At 33.4% G+C, this 25,872-nt stretch overlaps 5 protein-coding genes across 7 annotated transcripts; 4 read left to right on the top strand and 1 right to left on the bottom strand.

Moving 5' to 3' along the window:
* Positions 1–307: 307 nt before the first annotated feature.
* Positions 308–2,732, top strand: LOC107468568 (E3 ubiquitin-protein ligase CSU1). The gene is made up of 2 exons (XM_016087874.3): positions 308–675; positions 1,821–2,732. Exons 1-2 carry the CDS (start codon positions 437–439, stop codon positions 2,494–2,496), a joined length of 915 nt encoding a protein of 304 aa, XP_015943360.1. The 5' UTR covers positions 308–436; the 3' UTR covers positions 2,497–2,732.
* Positions 2,733–4,701: 1,969 nt separating this feature from the next.
* LOC107468570 (cell number regulator 5) lies at positions 4,702–7,907 on the top strand. The gene is made up of 5 exons (XM_016087876.3): positions 4,702–5,256; positions 5,856–5,919; positions 6,085–6,249; positions 7,029–7,094; positions 7,242–7,907. The coding sequence occupies exons 1-5, from the start codon at positions 4,958–4,960 to the stop codon at positions 7,410–7,412; spliced, it is 765 nt and encodes a 254-aa protein (XP_015943362.1). The 5' UTR covers positions 4,702–4,957; the 3' UTR covers positions 7,413–7,907.
* Positions 7,908–8,312: 405 nt separating this feature from the next.
* Positions 8,313–10,672, bottom strand: LOC107468569 (putative cyclin-D6-1). Of its 3 annotated transcripts, none has more exons than XM_052255860.1 (7): positions 10,654–10,672; positions 9,840–10,061; positions 9,672–9,758; positions 9,507–9,602; positions 9,210–9,408; positions 8,971–9,101; positions 8,313–8,881 (listed from the first exon to the last, which is right to left on the bottom strand). In XM_052255860.1, the coding sequence occupies exons 2-7, from the start codon at positions 10,005–10,007 to the stop codon at positions 8,738–8,740; spliced, it is 825 nt and encodes a 274-aa protein (XP_052111820.1). In that variant the 5' UTR covers positions 10,008–10,061; positions 10,654–10,672; the 3' UTR covers positions 8,313–8,737. The 3 variants fall into 3 exon arrangements, with proteins under 3 accessions (XP_052111820.1, XP_052111819.1, XP_015943361.1); XM_052255859.1 differs by lacking the exon at positions 10,654–10,672 and adding an exon at positions 10,538–10,640; XM_016087875.3 differs by lacking the exon at positions 10,654–10,672 and having other exon boundaries at positions 9,840–10,518.
* Positions 10,673–16,418: 5,746 nt separating this feature from the next.
* Positions 16,419–19,432, top strand: LOC107468470 (cation/H(+) antiporter 15-like). Its single transcript, XM_016087777.3, has 3 exons — positions 16,419–16,777; positions 16,856–17,866; positions 17,964–19,432. The coding sequence occupies exons 1-3, from the start codon at positions 16,529–16,531 to the stop codon at positions 19,254–19,256; spliced, it is 2,553 nt and encodes an 850-aa protein (XP_015943263.1). The 5' UTR covers positions 16,419–16,528; the 3' UTR covers positions 19,257–19,432.
* A 1,504-nt stretch (positions 19,433–20,936) lies between these two features.
* Positions 20,937–25,872, top strand: LOC107468684 (equilibrative nucleotide transporter 3). The gene is made up of 11 exons (XM_016088019.3): positions 20,937–21,256; positions 21,874–22,113; positions 23,058–23,109; positions 23,212–23,316; positions 23,698–23,853; positions 23,965–24,108; positions 24,269–24,374; positions 24,572–24,747; positions 24,835–24,995; positions 25,161–25,419; positions 25,634–25,872. Exons 3-11 carry the CDS (start codon positions 23,068–23,070, stop codon positions 25,742–25,744), a joined length of 1,260 nt encoding a protein of 419 aa, XP_015943505.1. The 5' UTR covers positions 20,937–21,256; positions 21,874–22,113; positions 23,058–23,067; the 3' UTR covers positions 25,745–25,872.

The following is a 25,872-nucleotide window of genomic DNA, read 5'->3' as shown; positions in this document are numbered from 1 at the left end:
AAACATAAAATTACTGTTTACTTTTACATAAGATCTTCTAAAAAAATAAATAAATAAATAAATCTTTTCTTAGACCCAAACAAGCCCATATTCTTAAAATTTAAGTTAATTAGAATGAATAAATAAATAATAAAAATAGCCATTTTGGACTAACAATAAAAAAGGAAAAGTAGTGAAAATAATATTGACAAAAAGAGCGTAGTTTAGAAAAGTCCATAAAAGAGGCCTACGAAAACCAATTGGCCCAATAAAAGAGGTCCTTTGGGCCCATTGTAGATAGACTCCTTCCTTCTGCAAGCTACCGACCTGAGAAGTCAATAGATATCGAAGTGCAATTGAATCGAGGGAAGATTGAAATCCCAAATTGTAAAACCCCATAGTTGGAATCGACGGAGCCTGAAATTTACGATTGTGATTAGCGGAAGAGGAAAAAGAGATGCCTCAGAGGCATTCGAAGAACAACAACGACCTCGCGTTCTTCACGTACGACGAGAAGCGGAAGCTAGGGTATGGGACCCAGAAGGAGAGGCTGGGCAAGGATTCCATCAAGCCCTTCGATGCTTGCTGCCTCTGCTTGAAGCCCTTCATTGACCCCATGAGCTGCCACAAAGGTCATGTCTTTTGTAAAGAGTGCATTCTCGAGTGCTTGTTGGCTCAGAAGAAAGACATTCAAAGGTCTCCATTTTCAAACACTTTCTCTTTTAATTTTCGTTTTTTTTTTCTTGTTTATTCGGACGGAAAATAAGTTTCTGATTTGTTGGATTCTTATTCAAGTGGTGGAGCTGGATCCTTCTTAAACCCATGCTTGTGATGCAATGCTGTTTTGTGTTTTGATTAAGGGTAATTGTCTTTGAAATTCTGTAGTTGGAATTGCAGATTGTAGGATATTTTGCATGATAGAATTTGGAAGGCATGCTTATGACTGATGAGACAATTTGGTGTTTTGCAGCGATTTGTTATTGTTTGTGTACATTTGTATAACTTTACTGCACTGTCTTTCAGGATGCGAAAGAAATTGGGAATAAAGGGTTATTTAGTGAACTGCATTGATCGTTCATTTTGTTAAGAGTAAAGATTTGGAATTGGATTAGTGACAATTTTTTTGTGGAGTTAAGTTGGCTTTTAGACCTATTACAACGGGTAGGGCTATGTCAGGCTTAGGAGGCTGGTCTCATTCATGAGTATCGGTCGTCTTTGTTTTTTGCAAGGTGCTGATTGAAGGCTTTGTTCACTTGTAACTTTTTGTTTGAGATTTGAGATGGATTGGTTGAAATTTTGAGAAATACCAACAATAATACCTTTATGAGTTTGTAATTTGATTTGGTATGAGAAGGTTGGCTGATGATGACAATAGCCTCCAATCATTAATTACAATGTCTTGTATTATACCTTTGCATGGGCTTATTGAACTTTCAACATTCTTGATGCTTGTATGCTATTTGATGATTGAAGTTTAAGTTTTATTTGTGGTTTCACTTTGACCACTATCACTAGCTTTCGACATGCTTTGCTTTTTTTTTTTCTCTTTGGTTTAAATTGAGCTTTCCTTTTGTCATCATGTTGATATAAATTTATAATGTTTAGATCATTTTCACAATTGCGTTCCTCTAGTCCTTTCAGGGCCTTAACTTGTATTGGATGTTGCACGAGTTATCATGTTAAACCCTGTGTTCTTATGCTAGACAAATTCCATTGATTACCTAAAACTTTCAATGATATCTTGCATTGGTTTATTCGTTTTATGTTATGTTTTTCCCTGTGGTATGAATACCACAATGTTGTTATGCAGTGATGTGCTTATGATATTTACAATAAAACAGAAAGCTTGCAGCCCATGCTGCTCAGCAGAAGCAAGAAAAAGAAGAAGAGGAGGAGAAATTGATGTTACAAAAGACTAAAGAGCTCGATGCGTTTGATCAGCAAAATCATGGTGCTGTACCACAATACAGTGATAGAAATTACAGCCGTGATAAGAATGGTTTCCATGGAGCAAACAGTGTGAAGGTCACATCCTATGAGGAGGAAGCCCTGCGGACAATGAAGGCATTTTGGCTGCCTTCTGCTACGCCAGAAGCTGCTGTTAAAGTAGATGCGCCTGATACCAGTACTATCTGTCCAGAAGGCAGGGAGAAACTGAGGTTAAAGACACTTTTCCCTGTCCACTTCACTGAAGATACTAGTGAGCAGAAAAAGCCCAAGGCTCTTGATAGGACCTACCTTTGTCCTAGCTGCAAAGTTACTCTCACCAACACAATGTCACTTGTGGCCCTTAGTTCATGTGGGCATGTATTTTGCAAGAAATGTGCTGATAGATTCATGGCCGTTGATAAGGTCTGTCTTATTTGCAACAAACCATGTAAAGAGAGAAATTTGGTCAACTTGGAGAAAGGAGGTACTGGATTTGCTGGTCATGGGGATCATCTTGAGGCCACAGACTTCAAGCATTTGGGAAGTGGTTCTGGTTTGGGCTTGGTTAGACCGGCAACGAAGACTTGAACCCGAATTGTGTAGCTTGTAGGTTCTATGACACTCCAAATCAGAAGAAGAAAAACTGCAATAACTTCTCTTGATGAAGTTATGTCGCCATGATACCCATCATTATATGTCCTTATCATGATGCCTCTATGTTGTGTATTTTGTTTCTTATTTTCTGTTTTTTTTACCAAGTATTAAACCATGATAATTTGAAAAGTCAGTCATGATAATTTTAAAGAGCAGCTCGTTTCATTAATTTTTGGTGCTTGGAAATGTCAAATGTAGTGGGCGAGTCTTATAAATGTTCTATAATTCTCTTATGAAGAAAGGTATGGACCATTTGGCACACTGTACAGTTGGTATTAGGTAAGCGACCTACGTAGCATTATTTGTTGCTCATTAAATATTGTTGTAACAGACAGCTATAAAATTTTGATTGATAGCTGTTTACCTACTATGTTCGGTTGTGGTACTGTAATAATCTTGATTATTACCATAGTTGACAATTTGTTTATTGAATTTATACCGGGTCATTAGCATGAAAATGACAAGGAAGCTCAATAGTCCCTTGAACATTCAATTTACTACTATCAAATTTTAACATGGTCTTTTGTAATACTTGGAAACCATTGAAATAAGATTAACGCTTGTGTAATTGCAAATCTAATCTAATAAATCTATATTCTCTCTTCCTTTAATGAAAAGACATGCATGGCCTTGTGAACTTGTTCCGTTGGGTGGGGATTAGGATAAACTGGATAAGGAGTTTGGCGAGTCAAATCAAATCCCAATCCCATATGAACAACAGATGCACATGCACGTGAGCTGCTTCATAAATGTGAAGGACTTATCACTTACGTTGTAAAGTGCAAACAGGTAAACGGCATTACCAAAACGACAAAAGACAAACAACATCCTAAGAAAAAGCAGAAATAACCCTACTTCATTTCCAACAACCAAAGGCCCAACATGCTTGCGGGGACTCCTTCAATATACGTACTCAACTAATTCACGTTTATTGTGCTAATAAAAATAAAAAACAATTATAATACCAAAAAGTAAAAATTAATTACTTACTATGTATAAAAAAATGTACTTAGTATTTTATAAAAAAATTATACTACTATAAATAAATTTCATTAATTAATATATATAAATATACATAAATATATAATAACTATTTTGATGACTAACTAAAATATCTTTTAATAACAAAAAACAGCTCAAGGTAGCTTGCATGGTTGGAGAGTGGTTAGTGGTACCTCACGGCAAGTTGTTCCTTTCCTTACCCTTGATTATGGTCTATGGATGGGTATGAAGAGTGAGTTTCCCACGCATTAACTTCTAATCAAGGACATGGAGCTTCTAATCAAACCTTACAAACTTGCTTCCGGAGGAAACATTCTTTTACCTTGAAATTGAAATTTACTTCTAATCCGGAAGCTTCAGTTTTAACTTTTAACTTTTAATAAGCAAACAAACAAATACACCGTAGAATATAGTTGCCGGAAAAGAATATTATATTAGTAGCAACTAGCATGGCTTTCTGATTAACTTTTAGCCTTTTAATTAAATGCATAACTTTGGACTTTTTAAAGTAAGTTCCCTGTTTATGGTTGTATACTTGCATTCCATTTACCCAATCACAATCTCTAATGCCACTTCCTTCCAAGAAGACGCAACTTGACAATTTGACAGTAATTTTGGCTTTATATTATGCTACACTCCTTTTTATTTTTTAACCAAAGATCAAAAGACTTAAATTTGCGACTTTTTAAGTGAGTACGAAGAAATTATATTATTTAAATTATAATTTATTAGCGGTTACATTCACTTAATAATAATAATAATAATAATACCATTTTATTTCCAATAAAAGTTAATAAAGCAAACTTACCGGGAATAGAAGCAATTAGTGCGTTTGAGCTGTTCTTAGTAGATTATTACAGTAAATCTTGCTGCAAATCCAGATAGTAATTAGGATTAGGGTATTAAGATGAGGATTAGCAATAAAATCTTAGCTAAATTGTAGGGAGCACGTGGGAACAGCAATACCATCCGAAATGGGACGTTTGCAGGTCCCACACACCATTATTACCCGCCAACAAAGGGATCGCTATTCTTATAATAATTTCATAATTAATCATTAATAATTAATGATTCAACTTAATTTTTTTATTATTTGTTATCTGAACTAAACAAACATGACTCTGTATTCATTGCATCATCTACACATAACATAACACATTCCCAACCCCCAACAGCAAATCAGCAATCACAACACACAACATTTTTTACTCTCCATCTTTATCAAAAACTGTTTAAAAGTTTTTCTTTGTTCATTTATTTATATACCCCATAAAGCAAAATCTCAAAGGGTGTCCTCAAAAACCGAGATTTTATTTAAAAAGGAGAGATTTTTGTTGAGGCAAGTAGAGAAAGGTGCAAGCTTTGTTTCTGGGTTTTCGAAAGCGAGCAGGAAATGGTGGATTCGGAGAAGGTGGTGTTGGTTGAGGAAGCAATGGAAGGGGAAAGGATCAACGGTGGTGAAGAAGATGAGAAGGAGAGGCTCTTGGAGGGTATGTCTGTTTTGGATTTTGACATGCTTTGCTCCACCGTGGCGTTGCAAAGTGCTAATGGTAGCTGGGGGAAGCTTGGGAGAAGAAACCTTGATGATGAGGAAGAAGATGAGGAACAACATCTTGGTGGGGTTCTAAGGATGTGGGAGGGTGAAGTCCTTGATTGCTTCGATGACCGCCGCATCGCTCTTGAATCAGCATGGTAAGTTTCTCTTCATTTTTTCTTTTTTCTTTTTTGGGTAGATAGTTCATGCTTCGTTCATTGTGTTTATATGTCTGGTTTTGTAAGTAGTTTAGCTGATTTTGATAGAAATGACTGTTGATTATTTATTTATTTATTTTTCAAGTCTTTTGCTTCTTCATCCTTCATATACGGAGGGAAAACCCTTTTGTGATTATGGTTTCAGTTTGAGACTTTGAGGAGAAACAGAAATTATTAGCTGTAACTGTAAGCTAGTGAGTTCAGGTTGCACTTTTGTGCTTCGGGTTCCATTCCATTCACAGAACTCCATATGGAAGTCCAATATTATCAATTTCCATGTTTTCTCAAGTGGGGTGAGGGGATTCTTTTAGACTGAAATTTGTGCTATGTAACTGTGATGTACTGAACTACTGTTGGATTATGACTTATGAAGGGAAATCAGTTTGACTTGTTTTCTTATGGATGCTTTTCTGGTCAATCAAACACTAAATTGCCAAAAGATTAACAAGGATAATGTATCTGTCAGAAGTTTGTCTTTATTTTGCAAATATTTGTTTGATGCACCATGCATATAAGTAATAGCTAATATTCTGTTTCAGCTGTCCTTGTTACCGATTTGGGAAGAACATGAAACGAGCCGGCTTTGGTGCATGCTATATTCAGGTATATTTAGATAGCTTGGAAATTCAAATAATTGATCCAATCATGAGTTAAAACCTTCAGAAATGGAATGGCTTTTAGGATTGCCAATTTCTGTCTTCATCTTTTTAACTTTAGTAATATAGATACACTGCTCTGACATTTAAACTTCTTTCTTTTCCATTGCAGGCTGTAGTTTATTTTCTTCTTGCTTTAGGTGCCTTCGCTAACTTCATTGCTTTTATTGCCACAAGGCGTCATTACTTTCTTTACCTGGCTGTTGCCTTCACCATTTCTGTTGGAGCAATTTTAGGATTCTATCGAACACGTATTAGAAAGAAATTCAACATCAAGGTGGGTATTTGCCTGTAATTATTTATTAATACTTAGTTATTCTTTGGTAGGTTTTGATAGAGATTTCTCTCTAAATTTTAAGTTTCATTATTATTGGTTGATACTAATCATGAAAGTGTTGCATTTTATTATACCTTCAAATATAATATAGCTTTAATGCTGATTGTGAGGTACATATAGTTATTTGCATAGATGGAGTAGGGACTAGCTTGTATGGTTTTAATCTTTTTTACAGATAGCAGACTGGTGGTATATAACTCTCTTAATTTTTGCATTCACTTTTGAATAACGGTTGTGTCTACTGGAGTTATGGATATTTTTGTCACATTGCTCATTAGATTCTGACATATATGATGTTGTAAGTTTCTTGATACGATCTAGCTACATTTTTAACTGTAGGTTATCCCTCATTAGCAGGGTTGTGCCTTTTAGTTCAATGCTGTGAACAACTTTCTAGCATTTGATCAACGAGCTTGTGTTGCCTTGTTAATCTTTCTAAAGTACAATTCATTTGAGTTACTGATGATGGAGTAGATGGCAAATTTTATTTTGCATTTTATTCATGCATGCTAACTGTTGGGTTATGATAGTTTGAATTAGTCATCTGGCTTCCTAACATTGTAATGCATATTGAGTTCTTAATAGTGAGACAACGCTTAGTTTTTTTTGTATGTGCTTCTATATTTTCCTCTGTTGAATATTTGCTGATTATTACTAACATCAACATAATATGGCTAGATTCATATATCTGATGTATTATTTGTTGGTGCCTTTTGCAGGGTAGTGATAATGCCGTGGATGATTGCGCTTACCATTTTATCTGTCCTTGTTGTACATTATGCCAGGTAAATACAGAATTATTTCTCTCCTCAACTCCATTATCTTGATTGACTTTGCTGTGGTATGAGACAAATCTTGATCATAACCAAAATGGAGGGACATGTAAATTGTTGTCATACATAGTATTGAATACTGGTACATTTATGGCACAGGAGTCTAGAACACTGGAGATAAACAACGTTCAAGATGGCACTTGGCATGGCCGGGGTGACACGATATGCATAGGTGGGTTTAGTGATGGGAGTAAAGCACTGTTTGAGTTGCATCCCCCTCCTGTTGTGTCCATCATGCCAACTGATGAAAGTTGCATGGAGAAGAGCTGAATCAGTCTTGAATCTTGGCCAAGAGATTAATGCAATCGTGGCGGCGACAAAGACAGTTCACACTAGGACTAAAGTGCTATTTGACTAAGTGGAAAACATGTCAGTCTACAAATGTGCAGAGGATCTACCATTCTTAACTATTGGGGTCTTATTTTTGTCAACCCCTTTAGAGCTGGACTAGAGTTTCTAATATGAAAGAGTTACATCATTTAGTTATGTCTTTGTCAAACAGATTGTTTAAACTCATTCATGCTCCCAAAGAAAAGAAGGGCGTGATTCCAAGCTGATCAAGTTTATCGACCTCTTGCTATAGGATTAGTTAGTTCTATTTCTCGAGCAGGGCAAGGGAAGGGGTCTAAGTCATGTTTCCTACTGAACTTACACATTTGTTAGTGAGATGAAAGAAAATAGAGAATGAAAAACGACCGAAATTCGTATTGAAGTTGTCTTGTATGCAATGTGAAGAAAATGAAAAGATAATGAGTTTGTGTTGCATGTTACAATTTCTTTCTTTTTTTCATATCCATTAAGATGATGTTGGATTAAGCTTTAGTTGATTTTTAAGTGCACGCCATATTTATAAATGACAGCAAATTGTTGAGAACTTTCGATTGGGATAACAACCGTTTATCCGCTGATATTTGCTAACAAGCTATTGTTGACAGTTGAAACTCATCAACATCTTCTGCACAAACGTGTTCTGTTCAAATTTATCTTTGTATCAACTACTTACACGTGCCATCTTTGTGCATCAACTAGGATAAAAATGAATCATGTTAAATGAAACTTAGCTGGGATTACTTAGCGGCAATGAAATTCCTTCTTTTGGTATCAAGTTATTGATGATACCAAGTGTTGTGCAAATAAAAGTTTGATAGATCTGCATCTTAAGTAAGGTGTTTACTTTACTTGATTATCTCTCAATTAACCTGTTTAACAGATATAAGTAATACAAGAAAAGATGTCAGGTTCTTTGACAACTTGGTAAACTTCTAATCAGATTCAAATTTACCCTCTATACCAGTGTCTTGTTCTCTTTCATTGCAATGGTGCTACACTGCTACTACATTACAGGTTTTTCTCTAGTTACTTCTCCATATGGTAATTATTTTAATGATTTCTGAATTTTGATTCTATGCAATAGGAACCAGTAAAGTATGGATCTATCCACTCCATTGTCCAAAGCCTTGTCATCCTCTCTGCTGGCTTGAGTTTTGGTCTGAGTTGAAACACTGATATGGACCACAAATGATGGTTTTTCTCTCAGCTTCTTTGCTCCTTCACAACTTGAGAAATCTGGAACATGTGTCGGCGGCGGAGGCTTATTAGATTCTCCGCCGCTTGATGCTTCTCTCCAGCACGCTCACTGGAGTTTCAGTGCTTAGAAAGCTTGTATCGATGGTTGACTCGTTCGCTTCCGTCCACATAACCATCTCTTGCATCAGGTCAATGCACTTGGTCAATGAATCCTACAATAACCACCATCAACATATTGGTTCTAATGCCAAATAAGAATCAAATATTTTCTTCAAATGACATTGATTGAATGCAAACTCACCTCATCTAGATTCTCACAAGCTGCAATTGAAGCTCTCAGCATAGTATATTGCTGTGGACATAGTTCGCGAGATGCAGAGATAAGAGCAGATGCTGCAATAGTTGAAGGTTTATACTCTAAAAGCTTAATGTCTGCAGCCACATAATAAGATAAATGCAAGTCACAGTTCCACTGAAATTGCACATTAACATTATATTACATTACATAGTTGAATATATAATTGTATACTAGAAGAGTACCATTGTGAGCATTGAAGATTATCTTTGTAGCTTGCTCTTTAAGCACTTGCTTCAGTGATGGATCTTTGAGTTCCGTTGAAGAGATGAAGAAATGCAAGAAAGGAAAAGGTGTAATTGACCTCATACGCCATTCCAGAGCGCCAAGAATAAGAAGTTCCATCTTCCCAACAGTTTGAGACTCAAAGATGCAACCTTCTATCTGTTTCATTATGAGCATGGAATGTTCAAGTTATTGTCATTTGTTGAACACATTTCTTTTCTGCTAACTCTTGTAATTACGTGAATCCAAAGCTTTACCTGTATATCGGAAATTGATAAGGGTGTGTTCTTCATCTTTGAAGCAAGAGAAAGACAGGATATGACAACAAGTTTCAGTAACCATGGCTTCTCCATCTGCAAAACACAGAGGATTAATGTACACTTGTTACAAGCTTAAAGTGAAATCATTACATATTTTCTTACCGGAATTTCTTGCCTCGACATGAAGCGATGCAAGTAATTTATAGCTAGATAAGCTACAGAAGGGTCCAAATTACATGAAAACTGGACCTGAAATAACATAACAAACTTTTACAAATGTGACATTGAAGAGAGTGTAGTGAGAATACTATATATGGAAATAACTTCCACCTGAAGTATGAGAGAAATGGCTTCGCAGCGAAAGGAAGCGCGAAAATGTGTTGAATTCAAGTAGTTTGGGGCCGGCATGTGATCAGATTCAGAAGCAAAGAGTTCTGTTATGGTATAAGCTTCTTGTTCCTTGAAGCAGGATAAAGGGTCTTCAAGATCAAACTCCATCTTCTTAGATTTTCTTTTTTACCAACACTGTGTTCTTCTAATGTCTGTGCATTGCTATTGATGAATTCAAGGGAAGCATGGGAGAATGAAGTTAGAGACAAAAAGTCTCAAAGATGGTAAATGCAATGATGGAAAAGAAAAAGAGAAGGTTCACTTTCTGTGCTGATAAAGTGATTCTGCTGGTCTTGTAAGTTGACACAGTTATACAACTATTCACAGATACATGTACACATATATTATTATAGATTCTTTGTTCCTTCCTCATTCATCCTCAAGTTTGTTCACATAAAAGTTAGGAAAAGGTTGAGATGAGTGAGAGAAAGAAAGGCCTAGAGAATTCAATAAGGTTTGGACTTAATATTACTAGCATTAGCATTTACATTTTGTGTCTCCTAGCAAAGATAAGGAAAAAGAAAAAGTTATTATAAGTTCAAATACTTAAGAAATTGATCATAAATCATGATAATATAGCATGTGCGCTGGATCTGAGATGAAAGTGACAATGTTTTTGTTAAAATTAGGAGTGTTACCGTTGCTAATACAAACCCAGACACATATAGGGTTTATACTTAGGTCCCACCTATATATCATGATGTTGGTAAGTTTATACCATCAGATCTTACATACTCTAGGAAAAAATATATACCATCTGGTTGTTGCATAATAATGAATGTAGACCCTTTTTGTTTTTACAGGTTTGTGAGTATCACATTTTGTGTTCTACCATTTTTATTTGGGTAATTCAAATGAAAAGTGAAGATTGTTCTTTTTAAAATAGAAAAGAATTTAAAAATAAATGGTGAAAACTCAAGTAAAGTCGACTTTACGTGAAGTTAATACCTCAAAGCCGTTACATGAAAATTTAGTTAAATCAATCAAATCATCTAACGGCTCTCAAGTATTAACTTCACGTGAAGTCGACTGCACCTGAGTTTCCACCAAAATAAATACATTACATCCAATGCAGACTCTCATAACAAATTTATTTACAATCTTTACTCTTTATCAAAGAAATTTCCTTTCTACTTAACAAGACTATTGATAAGTGTTACATTTATACTACTCATTATAATATAACTCTTGGCCTAATGATAAGTGTTCTTTCTAACAAAAAGTAAGTGAATTATACTTAAAGAGTAATTGAAAAACATGTTTAATTGGATTTATGAGCATGAAAGAGCAAGTGGTCCTCTGTATAATCCTGTAAAGAGAGATGATGGTGGTAGAGAGTAGAGACAGTTGTGATATATGTATTCTCCCTCTCTTGTCCTAGAAAAGTTCTGCTAAGATATTGAGGCCCTCCTCTGCTGAATCCATCACTAAGTACAAGCTATTAACCTCATAGTAGCAGCTGGCAAAACTTACTTGTCCTATTGAAACCTTTGTTTTTCAACCTTCACTAATTGTCAACAATGAATATATACCTCTTTGTGTTTATTATTAGCTATACAAATGTGTCATAACATTCTAATTATGTATCACTGCACACCCTCTTTTTAGCTTTTGGCACATACCCTTTTGCTTGGAAAGGAAAAAAAAAAAAAGAAAAGAAAAAGAAAAAGAAAGAAAAGTAATGAACCTCTCTAGTCTCTATTCTATATTTTTATTCTCCTCAATGATACATAGCCATGAAATCATGAATGAAATGTTTACTACCTTATTCCCTTTGACCCATCATCTGAATCCCAACAAGAATAATAAAAAGGAATCCTTCCTCTTTTACCATATGGCATGCATGCAAACCTCAATAAATAATAATAACTTTGACCACTAGTTTTGATACTACATACTATTATTGTTATTAGGCACAGAACATAGTAGTGATGATAAATCATGCAAATAGTGATTCGGCATTTGTGTTGACGACATTTTAAGGCCAGAGATGTTCACATGATAGATGATCAAGAAAGGGGAAGGAAGTGTTGTGTTGTGTCAGAGAAAACGTCCCACTTTTTTAATTGACTCTCGTCTGCTTTGAGAATTTTATGTGCCATTGGGGGTGTAGAGGGACATCATCCAATTGTCTTTACAAACAACATGTGACTTGTGCTTTGCATTCATCCAATTTAGTACTGCCTAAGCATCAAATCTTACACCAATTTCACAAAACAGATACAACAAAAGTAATAATAATAAATATACAAGATTGCAACACTAACCTTGGATTTTGATTGAGTGGTTTAAAGAAATAGTTGCTAGTTGCTACCCTCTTAATCAATATACCACAGGTCAATGTGTGAATGTATGTATTCTTAACATAGAAATTTTTATTGTATTCATTTCTTGAAAAACAATAATGTAATCTGTATATAAAACATTAACCGCTTAAATGGTATAGTCCTCCATCTTCACTTAGAGGTCTCGAGTTTGAGTTTCACTTTTAATTTTAGAAAAAAAAATCTATTATCCCATAAAAAATTATTATATTAGTACAAACATATTTGATTATTGGTATATTATAAGTTTGTTTATTTTTTTATATTAAGTTTCATTATTACTCTGATAGATGATTATTTAATTAAAAATAAATATATAAATATACACAAATATACATTAATTAATTTGGTAGTTGACTTTTAATATGCAGGTAACAATTTTGTTAAGAAAATATTAAGAAAGAAGAATGATTTTTTTTATATTAGTATATTTCCGTAGGTATCTAAAAGAAGAAAAAGGAAATATAATAATAATAGTAAAGATGAATGAGTAGTAAGGCTACTAAGACTTTCAATTTCTATAAAAGAAGATAGAATATTTTACAATTATACTAGGTATATATTAAAATTAGTTAGTTATCAAAATAGAATACATATATAAATATAAAAAATATATTAAAAATAAGTTAAATTATATATATATTGATTATCATAATTAAAAGTTTTATCTAAGGTAGAATTTCACTGTCAAACGAGTGATGGATAAGATAGTGTTATCCCCCACAAGTATATATAACTCCAACCTTTGAAATTATTACTGCCAATAGCACTTTGTGTATTTTATGAATCTATCTTTTTGAAAAATACTAGCTAGATAAATAAATTGTTTTTGTAATTAAACTTAACTATATTTTTTTCTTCATTTTATCTATTTTCTTTTTAAATTTTTATTATCATCAATGTTTAAATTATTGGAATAATTTAATTAAATTTAATTACTAAAAAAATTTATTTATATAATATTATATCGCAGGAAGGAAGAGATATTGAATTATTGATGGAGTAGGGTCTATTTTTGGTAGAATCACTGGTTAGTTAAGTTAAATGAAAAGTACAACAATAACACGCATGCTAGTTAAATAACTGAAATTTTAATCGAGATAGATGATGAATCTAGAATGAGTATCTGGCTGCATTGTAGATAAAGTTTGTCTTATAATCCAATCTTATGCTTTTGTGACAAATCAACCACTTTACGGGGAATGGTGCCTATCACTTCTTTATATAATAATAATAATAATAATAATAATAATAATAATAATAATATATAATCAGTACAATTTATTATTATAGTTAACTAATAATATTTAAAAATATTAATTAAAATACTAATTAATATAAACAATAGTTATTGACTTTTAATTTTTTTTCTAATAATATTAGTACAAAAGAGCTAGAGAGAAGAAGGTAGAAAAAAAATTCTAAAATGAGAGGTTTTTTATTTGATAAAAATTCAGGTACAATCGACTTCACGTGAAGTAAATAATTAAAAATCGTTAAATAATTTAATTGATTCAACTAAAATTTTATCTAACGACTCTCAACTATCACTTTTACGTGAAATTGATTACACCTGAGTTTTCACTTTTTTATTTTGATATTTAAAAATAAGCAACTCCAACAATAGTAGAAGTGAACAGGAACATGACAAGAAGCAAAAGGTTTAAAATAAAAAGGTGATTATTTAATTATTATTTTAAAATATATATATAATTCCAAAGAAAATAAAAACAAAAATGTTGATAAAATAAAAAATAAAAAATATAAATATTGTAAATTTTATTGTTTTACAAAATTATTCATATTTAGAGGAATAATTTTTTTGTTGAAAAAGTATACAACGAGTTTAGTGAATATTGTAATACATACGGTCACTTCTCTTTTTTACTTGTGATTTTTTCACGGGTGTAGTGTATTTCTATTTTATTGGATCAATTTTAAAATTTATTATTCACATTGTTTTCAAAAATTATTGTTTACCTAACAAAATTATTTTTTTTTCTATATTTGATTGGCAAACATGAAATAAAATAAAGATTGAGGGGGTAATGTAACTTTCAAAGCTTTTCTGTACTCCTTTGTTTGGTCTTGAATTTATGTTGTAGTGGGTGTCTTCATCTTCTTATGGAATGGATTCTGTTCTATGGTTTGCATTGGTGCAAGAGAAAGAAACCATGAAAGCTCATAGCCTATGACTCAGTATTTCTGAGTTTTCAGCTTCTATCACGTAATTGGTACCCCAATGCATACTTTCTTCTTCCCATCGCTCTCTCCATCGTACTTGCAATATTCCATTTTCAATCACACATATTATTTAATGACGTAGAATTAATTTCTTAATTAAGAAAATTTTATTTTCTTTGTTTAATAATAATAACAGAGAAATACAGTCCATATATATGATGCATGCAAAGAAAATTATTGGACATGCATGCTTTCTGATTGAGAATACATATCCCGTGTCTTTTATACGTACATTCTTTTAAAAGTTTGTTTGGTTACATCTTACATGTCACGTTCTGCTTTTAATTTGGAATAAACTCCCATATATCAAACTTTAGGCTGCATTATAAGGTATGATTCCACCAAAAAGAAAAAGAAAAAGGAAAAAAAGGGAAAAAAAAAAGAGATTTATATGCAGCAAGCTCCTATGCGAAGAAAAAAGATCGCATAATTCTATGTACGTCTCACCCTGCTCTAATAAAGAAAAAAATGACAAGAACTGTGTATATAGGTAAATTCTATAGCGATTATTATTTGGTATTTAATTTTTATTTAATTTATTCCTTAATAAATTTAAAATATTTAAGAATTATTTATTTATATATTCTAAAATTAAATATTAAATATTAAATATTTTAATAAGTTAGATATTATTTTTTAAACACCGTAATAATTATATATATGTATGTGAAAAGAGATATTAGACTTATTGTTTTAATTAGAATGAATGAGTTAAATTTTGACCATTTTATATAATTATTCAATCACTCGTATATGTTGATTGTAAAAAATAATTATTTTTTAGGATAATAATATATATAAATTTTTTTTGTATATTGTATTAGTGTATCAAAATTAAATTATAAATTTAATCCTTAAGAGACGAGTGTCCCACAGTTTTTATTTTAATTAAGAGACAAGTGTTCAATCCTTAATTATTTTATGCATGAAAAATTTTAAAACTAAATTAGACTTGTGTCTCACCTATATATCAATATGTTTATTACAAGTAGCAAAGGACTAGTCAATGGTGACTACTATACTTAACTCCACAATCGTATTAATTAGCAGACCAAAATATATAACAATAATATTTATTATTATATTATATATGCAAATTGAGCAGAAAATTAAAATAATAAATAGTTTCAACTAGTTGACATGAAGCCTTTTCAAAATGAGTACCCTTTTCAGTATTTGGTACAAGAGAAACGAGTGCAAAATTATGACAGAATAATTTTAGCTAACCAAATTCTCTGATAAATCAACCATGCTATTATTTTTAAAAAAATAAGTTATTAAATTAATTATTTATATATAAAATATATATTAAAAATTATAAAATAACACACATATTTAGATTGGCGACTAACTTTTCATGTGCATGCATGTAATATTTTTGAACGTATTATGTTGGTGTAAGTTGTTAATGTCCAAAACAGCTGCGCACATTCATGAGATGGAAAACTAAACTAAAGAGTAGTTTACATTGTGAACGCGGAAGTATGGGCAATCAACAAGAAGTGAATGGGGTCCGGTCATTTGCTTAGTTAGAGTTATATAAGTACGTGTATGTGCGACACTTTCAACACACAATACAAATCAAACTAATCAAATTATCCAGCAGCTCTTAGTTATTAACTTTTCGACCTCAACTTTACCTGAGGTCGAATGCTCTTCACCATATTTTTATTATAGTTTACATATGTGATATTAGTTAAGGTACACGTGAAGTATGAATATACTTTGACAGTTTTGACGGAGGCGTAACGGATTACGGATTTGATGGGAAAAAAAAAGTAAACTGATAACGATAAGGATAATAAGGATCGAGCTAGTCAACGTTGGGTTTAACGAAAATAGAAAGAAAAAGAATTGAGGTGTGTTCCTCATCTTCATTACGTATTAGCAGCAAATCTTCATTCAAATTAATTCCCAGACAGAAACCCAGGCAATAATTAAACCTCCGATCCATAGTCCTAATTAAAATGTGTCTCCACCTCCTTCATACCTAACAAAAGGAGGTAGGAGAACCTTAAAAATTCATTAGTGGATTGGATCGGATAGCAAAATTAAGAAAATATGGGTAGCGCGGCTGCACCAGCGCCGGCGCCGGCAGCTGCAGCGGCGTTTAACGAATCGGACAAATCAATGATTTGCTACATACCAACGATGACAACAACAAATGGTGTATGGCAGCAGGGTCTTAACCCTTTACGTTACGCCCTCCCTCTCTTCGTCGTGCAGTTAACCTTAGTTGTTCTTGCCACACGTCTCTTCTATTTCATCCTCAGACCCTTTCACCAACCCCGCGTCATCGCCGAGGTTTTGGTACGCATATATATCCATATTATTCTCCTTAATTAATTAATCAATTCAATTACGAACGAATTGCATGCATGCATGCAGGGTGGATTGTTGTTAGGGCCATCGGTGCTAGGTCAAATCGACGGTTTTGGGACTAGGGTTTTCCCTTTGAGAAGTATGTTGATGCTTGAGACAATGGCCAACATTGGCCTCATATACTTCATGTTCCTCATAGGGTTAGAGATGGACATGGATGTGATGAAGCGCACGGGCAAGAAGGCGGTTTCTATAGCCATTGCCGGCATGATTTTGCCCTTCGTGGTGGGTTTCACTCTCTCTCACATCGTGGAGCACAACCACACGAGCATGGAATCGGATACAACTCGTATCAGCTATATCATATACCTTGGTGTTGTGTTATCTGTGACTGCATTCCCTGTGCTTGTTAGAATGCTTGCTGATCTTAAGCTTGTTAATACGGAGCTTGGGAAGCTTGCAATCTCAACTTCTTTGATTAATGACATGTGTGCTTGGGCTTTGTTAGCTGTAGGCATTGCCTTGTCAGAGAGGAAAGCTCGTTATTCTTATGCTTCTCTCTTGGTTCTCTTGTCAAGTCTTGCATTTGTTGTTGTTTGCATTCTTGTTATTAGGCCTCTGGTGTCATGGATGATACGTAAAACCCCAGAGGGACAACCCTTCAGTGAAACACAGATATGCATTGTGCTTACTGGTGTTATGATCTCTGCTTTTATCACTGATGCACTTGGGACACATGCTGTGTTTGGTGCATTTGTCTATGGTTTGGTTATTCCAAATGGGCCACTTGCTGCTGCTATCATTGAGAAGCTTGAGGACTTTGTTTCTGGCCTTCTGCTACCTCTCTTCTTTGCTATGAGTGGCCTCAAGACTAATCTCACCTTGATCAAGGGAGCCGCTAGATGGGGATTTGTGATCTTGATGGTTCCTCTTACTTGTATTGGCAAGGTCCTTGGTACTCTTGTTGTTTCTCTCCTATTCCAAATACCTGTCAGGGAAGGTGTAATTCTTGGTCTGCTTATGAATACTAAAGGCTTCATTGAAATTATAGTGCTCAACGTTGGCTGGGAACAAAAGGTATATTTATATGATGCGTGTTATTAACTTATTATAAATTAATTCATGTATACCCATCATGTATATTATTGATTCAATTCATTATGTATGTATGTAGGTATTGGGAGATGAAGTATTTTCAATCATGGTTCTTGTAACAATTCTGATGACAGCAATCATTTCACCCACAGTGACATTGATCCACAAGCCAAGAAAAAGACACATATCATACAAGAACAGAACAATGCAAAGTACAGGAACAGATGCAGAGCTAAGAATCCTTGTGTGCATTCACGTCCCTAGAAATGTCCCAACCATAATCAACCTCCTCGAAGCAACCCACCCCACAATAAAATCCCCCATTACCGTAAACGTCCTCCACCTGGTTGAACTCACCGGCAGAGCCTCCGCCATGCTGGTTGTCCACAACACCACCGACAAAAAATCAGGCCGCCCCGTTAACAAAACACAAGCGCAAACAGAGCAGATCATCACAGCATTCCGTAACTTCGAAGAAAACGTGGACTGCGTCTCGGTTCAGCCACTGACTGTGATCTCCCCATACCCCACCATGCATGAAGACATTTGCAGCATTGCAGAAGACAAAAGAGTGTCTTTCATTATCATCCCTTTCCACAAACAACAAACGGTTGCCGGAGAGATGGAAGACACCATCCCTGCGTTTAGGCTGGTGAACCACAACCTCATGCAAACCGCTCCCTGCTCCGTTGGGATCCTCGTGGATCGAGGCCTCAACGGATCCACAAGATTAGCCGCCAGGCCCACGTGTCATCAGGTGACCGTCTTGTTCTTCGGAGGACCTGACGACAGAGAAGCTCTTTCCTTTGGGTGGAGAATGTCAAGGCACCCCAGGGTTCGCCTCACCGTCATGCATTTCGTTCCTAGAAAAGATCTTACAGTTAGCAATAATGAAGAAGATGATGCTCAAGGAACCGAGAGAGATAATTATAGCAATAATAATGATAACTTGTTAGATGAAGAGATCATGTACGAGTTAAGGTTGATAGCAGAACATGATGATTATGTTGAGTACTTAGAAAGAGTTGTAGGGAACGGAGAGGAGACAGTAGGGGCAATAAGGGCAATGAAGAATGTGAATGATTTGTTCATAGTTGGGAGAGGGCAAGGGGCATCACCATTAACAGAAGGGTTGACGGATTGGAGTGAGTGCCCGGAGTTGGGTGCCATAGGGGACTTGTTGGCTTCTTCAGACTTTGAAACATCTGCTTCGGTGCTTGTGGTGCTCCAGTATGTTGGGGAAGGTCCAGAAGGAGAACAAGTCATGGTCACTCAAAAGCCATGGCTTGCAACTCATGATTTCTACCGAAGCTTGATCAACAGACGTATGTCAAGAAGAAAATATGGATCCGAATCACCAGCTATGTATTAATTAATTAAAGCTTTTCATGTATATATGTATATAATATGCCTTTTTTTTTTTGTTTAGCAAGGAGAGAATTTTTTATGCAATCTTTCTTTAGGGGAGAGTTAGGAAATGTATAACCACTTTTCAGAATACGTAATGTCTAATATTATACTTCACATTTATTGATGTATCATGTTTGTATTTGCTCCTGTCACGTTTATAAAATCAACAAATTTGTTGTTCCTTCTAGTTTCTAATGGTTTTGAGATTAAATCATGTTATAAAAAAAAAACATGTATATAAATTTTTTAAAGGATAATCTACCTAATTAAATAAATTTTGTGTATTGTTTACCTGAATACACAAAAGAGAAACCTCATACGTATATGTGCAATTTTAATTTTATGTAAACTATAAACCGTTGGAGACTACAAGGTTTTATGGTTGAAAAAGGTTAGGCATAATCCGTGGTCACGGATTATGAAGGAAAAAGCGGTTTACTAAATATTGGTGGACTTTATTTTATTTTTCTAATTTAAATAAAAAAATTTAATCATATAATTTAAAAATTCAAAAATAAGAAATTTAGTTTTTTAAAATTTTTAATTTTTTAATAATATTTTTTTATTTTTTTATTCACCGGATAATGCTACATCCGGACAATTGATTTTTTTAGCTGCACTTGTTCACAAATTAAGAATAAATTAATTTAAAAATTTTAAATTTTTCAATTTTCTTTATTTTATTTTTTAATTTAAATAAAAAAATTTGATCATAAAATTTAAGAATAAAAAATAAAAAATTTTGGTTTTTAAAAAATTTGATCATATAATTTATACTTTGCATGTAAACCGTGGGAACCTATGGAAGTTTTCGTTCAAGTCCTCCTCTTCATAAATCGTGGGAAGCAACCACGGTTTATGCCTTAACTTTTTCCTTCATAATCAATGGTAGATAGCCACGGATTATACATAACCTTTTCCAACCATAAAACCTCGTAGCTTCCAACGATTTATATACAAATTAAAAACTGTGGTTAGCTCCCACAGTTTACATAAAATTAAAATTGCACATGTACATAAGAAATTTTTTTATGTATTCAAATAAATAATTCACAGAATTTATTTAATTAGGTAAATTGTCCTTTTTTAAACGTAACACTAATAATCATGTTATAAAAATCATGTTATATTCAAAGAAACATTTGAATTTTTTAAACGTAATACTAATAGTCAACTGAATTTGATTTCTAATAATAGAATCAACATAGAATTATAAAAAAATGTATAATATAAGGTGGAAATTCAGCTACATTATAACTGTTAAATTATTTAAATAATTTAGTTAAATCAATATAAATATATTTAAAGATAGTATCAATTAACTTTTAGAAAAATTAGTATATATTTTTATAAATAAAAAATTAGAAAAAGTAAATAACAAGAAATAGATGTTGTCATTTATATTTGATAATGTCATTCTTTTATTACATTATTCTCAATTATTCCTAATGAAAATAAATGTCTTATAACGTTAAAAAACATAAAAAAATAAAAAAATCATTTAAAAAATTACACACACAAAAAGTGACAATATTAAATTTAAGTGATAATATCACTACTCTAAACAATAATTCGTTAGTAACAAGTGATTAACCCTTATATATGACTAAATGATAGCACTTAGCGCATCGTTACTATGAAAATCAACCACTAATTAATTTGCAAGGCGTGAGCTTTTTCATAACAAAAAATGGATTCACCATGTGTGGTTGGAAGAGTAAACTGGAGCTAATTTTGAGAGAAAAGTTAGACTAGAAGAGAAACCAAAGAAAACAAAACAATCTCCGTCACATTATCGTCACCCTATAGCAAAATCCCTTCTTCATTCGTCCGCACCCTAATCTAACCCTGTTGCCCTATTCGCAGTAGCAGAGACAAATCTATTGAATCATTCTTCCGTTTTGGGGCTTCACCGATGTGCGCACCTTCTTCCTTCCACGCGCCACCACTTTTCCATAAATGGTAATTATTGAATCAATCTCTCTCAAAAGTTTATATTAACAGAATTTTAAATTTTAAATTTTTTATAAATTTCTGAAGGTAGTTAATTCAATAGTAATCATACATCATTTCCGACAAAATATATTTTTTTTCTTTTAAAATAATTTTGTTTTGCTTGATTTATAAATTATTAAGCTCGTTTCTGACGTGCGCGTAGTTACCTTTTGATTATAAAATATAAAGTCTTAAATCATTAGGTCAACATAATCATTATCACTTGAAGAAGACACTTAAGAAACTTGCGAAATATAATTTATTGTATAGTTTGACAACTGTTTAGATTTAGGGTTTGTTTAGGGGTGATTTTCGAAAAAAAAATTTTTTAAATGATATTTTTTTAAAAGATCTTTTATAAAAATAAAAATAATTTTATGTTTAGATATTTTATATAAAATTTTTTTATTTATTAATTATAATGCCTAACCTAGTAATAAATTAATAACAGTATTTTATTTTCAATTCAATATAGTTTTTTTGTCGTATGCGCTGTATACAGTATTCCAAGTCAACATCGTTCTTACGATTTATTATTTATTATGATAATATAATAATGATTACATATCAACTTTGAAATAAAGGAAAATTTGATTCAAGGATATTCCAATTTTGCTTCAAGGACAAAGTTGGGGATAACGAAGATGATGATTGGGGCACAAAACAGATCCCTTCTTAAGGATGCAGTGGCACTATGACACCAACATCAACATCAACATCAACATCAGATCAGTAAGATTTTCTAAATAATCTGAGTCTATCTGATACCCAAGCACCAAATGGTGTTTGCCTCCTACATCTACTAAGACAGCAAATACTAGTAGGTACGTATGTACATGAAGTTATTTTGTACTCTTTCATCTGCATTGTACCATGCTTATTCATTTCTGAGTTCTAACTTCGAATATTCCTTGGAAGTTGCTTTCTTTTGCAAAGTAGTAGTAACTAAGTTATTCATATGAAATAGACAAGGTAAATAGAAAAAGTGTTGGGTCAATAAAGCTGCATATTTTTATGATTAGGATCTTGAATCATGGATTTTTTGTGTTTTGATTGTGCTGGCTTAGCCCATGTATATACGTACTCTATCTTTCTTTAGGGGGCTTCTTGTGGCAGTTTCATGTTATGAACAACTTTTTACATAAAAGAGAACACTAATTTTGATATCTTGGGATAATTAAAAAGTATTTTTTGTGGATTCCAAAGTATTGAAATGAATTTGCTCTAAATTAATGGACCTCATACTCAACTCTTGAGTAAGTGCTGCATTTATGTCCTCTAAAAGAAAAAAAGATTCAAATTTGGGACTTCAATGTTAAACTTCCACGGTATTTGTGCTGGTATATCGAGATATATTGTATGCACCAACTAGAGTCAAGAAATAATTGAAAAAGAAAACAAAAATAATGATAAAACCAAGATTACAGAGGAGAGAAATAGATACAAGGTGGGCTGTGTCTATTCTTTGTCCACCGCTTCAAAAATAAGCATTTTTATCTTCTTTTTCACTGCATTATATTAGTGGCAATAAAATCTGGATCTATGATCTCATGCAGACTATTCAAAAGCCTCATTACTGACCGATTCGTGCCAAAATATTTAAGTTGCATTATTGGTTTTGTACTTTAGTCTAATATTTTTCAAATTTTTATCACCGAATACTATTCAAGTACTTAATCAAAATATACTCGTGCAAGGGAGTCAAATTTCTAAGCAATAATAGTTTCGTTGCTTAATATTGATAATGCTTGATGGATTCTTTTTGAAGTGGAACGACCATGGTTACCAGTGATGAAAATGAAGAACCAAGAAGGCTTGAAGTAAGTGCCTTGTCTTATTTTCAAATTACTAGCATGCATAATATTTCTCAAGAACAAAGTTTGTTGTCATATCTTAAAGTTTTGAATTGATTGATACAACAGGGGAAACAAAAAGCGATGGCAGTTTGCTTCATTCTTGGACTTGGGTCCCTAGTCTCTTGGAACAGCATGCTGACAATAGGAGATTATTATTACAGTGTCTTCCCTGTAAGGAACTGATGGTCTTTCGATTCCTCACTCTGACTTTATAAAGTTCCTGTATAAGAATAAATAAATGGTTCTCCTACAAAGAAGGGGCAAGGATGAAATATCTTCTGGTGATTGAGCAAATATTCCTGAAGTATGTATTGAGTGAAGTTACAATAGTTATAGTTGAGAGGAAGAAGGCTAAATTTTGGTGCAATGACTAAGTAAACCCTGTCTGAAAAATGCAGCTAAATGATGCAATAGGCTAGTGATTTCCTGTGCAAACTCATGATTTATCACTTTTCATTATATATGTGTACTTGAAATTGTTTGTGACAATTTGTCTACTAAAAGGTTTGGGGAAATTAGTTTTTCTAACTGAAGTATTCTTTTGAACTGAAGAAATATCATCCTGCAAGGGTACTTACCTTGGTTTATCAACCATTTGCAATTGGAACACTGCTCATAATGTCATACTACGAGTCAAGGATCAATACTAGATTGCGGAATTTGGCTGGATTCATACTTTTCTTTGCAAGTACTTTTGCTGTGCTTATTGTAAGTACGCCATTTCAAATTCCTTGAATTGTAATTTCTGATGTTGGTAATTCATATGCGAGATGTGATATATATTCCTTGGCTCACTTAGATTAAAAAAACTTTTGACAGTTGGATCTAGTAACATCCGGGAAAGGTGGAATTGGACCCTATATTGGTATATGTTTGCTAGCTGCTTGTTTTGGAATAGCAGATGCTCATGTTGAAGGTGGCATGGTAGGAGACCTGTGTTTTATGTGCCCAGAGTTTATCCAGGTTGGTCCTGTATTTGATTTCTTGAATGCTTTTCAGCATTGTCCTTAATGCCCCTTTTAAAAAGTATGTCTGTGTGTATGTATATATCCATTGGGGACCTACAGTTGCTGGTTTGGGCCTTCTATCACTTTTTACTGAATATCATTTAAACATTTTGCAGTCCTACTTTGCTGGTTTGGCTGCATCTGGGGCTCTAACTTCTATTCTGAGAATACTGACCAAGTTAGCTTTTGAGAAATCTCATAATGGACTTCGCAAGGGAGCTAGTATGTTATTCTTATTTTACAAAGCTCATACATCATTAGTTTCTTGTAATTGATTAATTGTTTCCCCTTGATTATGTAAGAATATTATGTTTTGTTCTAGTATGTGTCAATATTATCAGTTAGTATTGCAGTCCCTGTTGCTCTAGAAGAACTTTTGTTTTTCAAAATTAAAAGGATTGGTTTCTTATGTCTTGCAGTCCTGTTCCTTGCGATCTCCACATTCATCGAGTTTCTGTGTATATTCCTCTACGCAATCTACTTCACCAAATTGCCCATAGTGAAACATTACCGTGCAAAGGCAGCCTCAGAAGGATCAAAAACTGTTTCAGCTGACCTTGCTGCTGCTGGTATTCAAACAATGCCAAACGATCAAGTAACATAATTTTTTTAACATGATCATTCATTATTCTCTAGGAAATAATGCTATTATGTTTCTCTAACGGTTTTATCACTTCTGTAGGAATCACAAGATATCAAAGAACAAATGCGATTGGGAAACAAACAATTATTGCTTGAGAATCTTGATTATGCAGCTGATTTATTTCTTATATACGTACTAACACTGTCAATCTTCCCGGGATTCCTGTATGAAGATACTGGATCACACAAATTAGGAGCATGGTAATTGCTCATTTAAGCCTAGTGTTCTGCTAATCTAGTTGCTTTTTCTACTTGGCATTAAATTACAGTTGCTTTTTTGTGTCTTACTGTTTTATCACATGGACTAACCAATGAAATTGATAGGTAGAAGAGTTCACAATTTAATTTTGTTCGTGATCTTTGTAGGTATGCAATTGTTTTGATTGCAATGTATAATGTGATGGATCTGATATCAAGATACATACCCCTTGTAAAATGCCTCAAGTTGGAATCCAGAAAGGGCCTGCTAATAGCAGTTCTTTCGAGATTCTTGCTGATCCCAGCATTCTACTTTACAGCAAAATATGGTGACCAGGGATGGATGATCCTACTCACCTCATTCTTGGGACTCACCAATGGCTATCTCACGGTGTGTGTTCTTACAGTAGCACCAAAAGGTTACAAGGCAAGTATATGCAACACATTATTATTCATAATATTCTGATGTTGCATAGTAGCATTAACTTTCTTTTATTTCTTGTAACTCTGAATATAAAAAAATTGATTACACTGCTTTACCAACTCTACACTCTTACACTTTATAATGTAACAATGTTATAACAAAAAAATGTGGAGGTTTAGAGTAGTGTTCTGAACTTGTGAGAGTTTGTGTTTTGCAGGGTCCTGAACAGAATGCATTGGGTAATTTGCTTGTGTTGTTTCTCTTAACCGGCATATTTGCTGGGGTTTGTCTTGATTGGTTGTGGATCATAGGTAAAGGTTCATTCTAGTTTCTAATGCTCCACCAACTATACCTCTATATTTAGTTGTATTTTTATATTCCTCACTCAGGTTCTCTGGTCTTGTAAGTTTGGAATCATCATAATTTGTGTTAATATATACGTTAGACTTTGTTTAA

Source organism: Arachis duranensis, chromosome 10 (genome assembly GCF_000817695.3).
Source record: "Arachis duranensis cultivar V14167 chromosome 10, aradu.V14167.gnm2.J7QH, whole genome shotgun sequence".
Taxonomy (NCBI): Eukaryota; Viridiplantae; Streptophyta; class Magnoliopsida; order Fabales; family Fabaceae; genus Arachis; species Arachis duranensis.
The sequence above is the reverse complement of the archived record's forward strand: the minus strand, read 5'-3'. Positions and strand labels throughout refer to the sequence as shown.

Bases quoted from the DNA above. Each gene is read 5' to 3' on its own strand.
- LOC107468568 (XM_016087874.3), top strand. From the start codon at position 437: ATGCCTCAGAGGCATTCGAAGAACAACAACGACCTCGCGTTCTTCACG. The intron at 676-1,820 runs GTCTCCATTTTC...ACAATAAAACAG, and splicing joins CAGAAGAAAGACATTCAAAG to AAAGCTTGCAGCCCATGCTG.
- LOC107468570 (XM_016087876.3), top strand. From the start codon at position 4,958: ATGGTGGATTCGGAGAAGGTGGTGTTGGTTGAGGAAGCAATGGAAGGG. The intron at 5,257-5,855 runs GTAAGTTTCTCT...ATTCTGTTTCAG, and splicing joins ATCGCTCTTGAATCAGCATG to CTGTCCTTGTTACCGATTTG. The intron at 6,250-7,028 runs GTGGGTATTTGC...TGCCTTTTGCAG, and splicing joins GAAAGAAATTCAACATCAAG to GGTAGTGATAATGCCGTGGA.
- LOC107468569 (XM_052255860.1), bottom strand. From the start codon at position 10,007: ATGGAGTTTGATCTTGAAGACCCTTTATCCTGCTTCAAGGAACAAGAA. The intron at 9,603-9,671 runs GTAAGAAAATAT...TGTGTTTTGCAG, and splicing joins TGTCGAGGCAAGAAATTCCG to ATGGAGAAGCCATGGTTACT. The intron at 8,882-8,970 runs GTGAGTTTGCAT...TGGTTATTGTAG, and splicing joins CTTGTGAGAATCTAGATGAG to GATTCATTGACCAAGTGCAT.
- LOC107468470 (XM_016087777.3), top strand. From the start codon at position 16,529: ATGGGTAGCGCGGCTGCACCAGCGCCGGCGCCGGCAGCTGCAGCGGCG. The intron at 16,778-16,855 runs GTACGCATATAT...GCATGCATGCAG, and splicing joins GCGTCATCGCCGAGGTTTTG to GGTGGATTGTTGTTAGGGCC. The intron at 17,867-17,963 runs GTATATTTATAT...GTATGTATGTAG, and splicing joins ACGTTGGCTGGGAACAAAAG to GTATTGGGAGATGAAGTATT.
- LOC107468684 (XM_016088019.3), top strand. From the start codon at position 23,068: ATGGTTACCAGTGATGAAAATGAAGAACCAAGAAGGCTTGAA. The intron at 23,317-23,697 runs GTAAGGAACTGA...TTTGAACTGAAG, and splicing joins ATTATTACAGTGTCTTCCCT to AAATATCATCCTGCAAGGGT. The intron at 24,996-25,160 runs GTAATTGCTCAT...TGATCTTTGTAG, and splicing joins TCACACAAATTAGGAGCATG to GTATGCAATTGTTTTGATTG.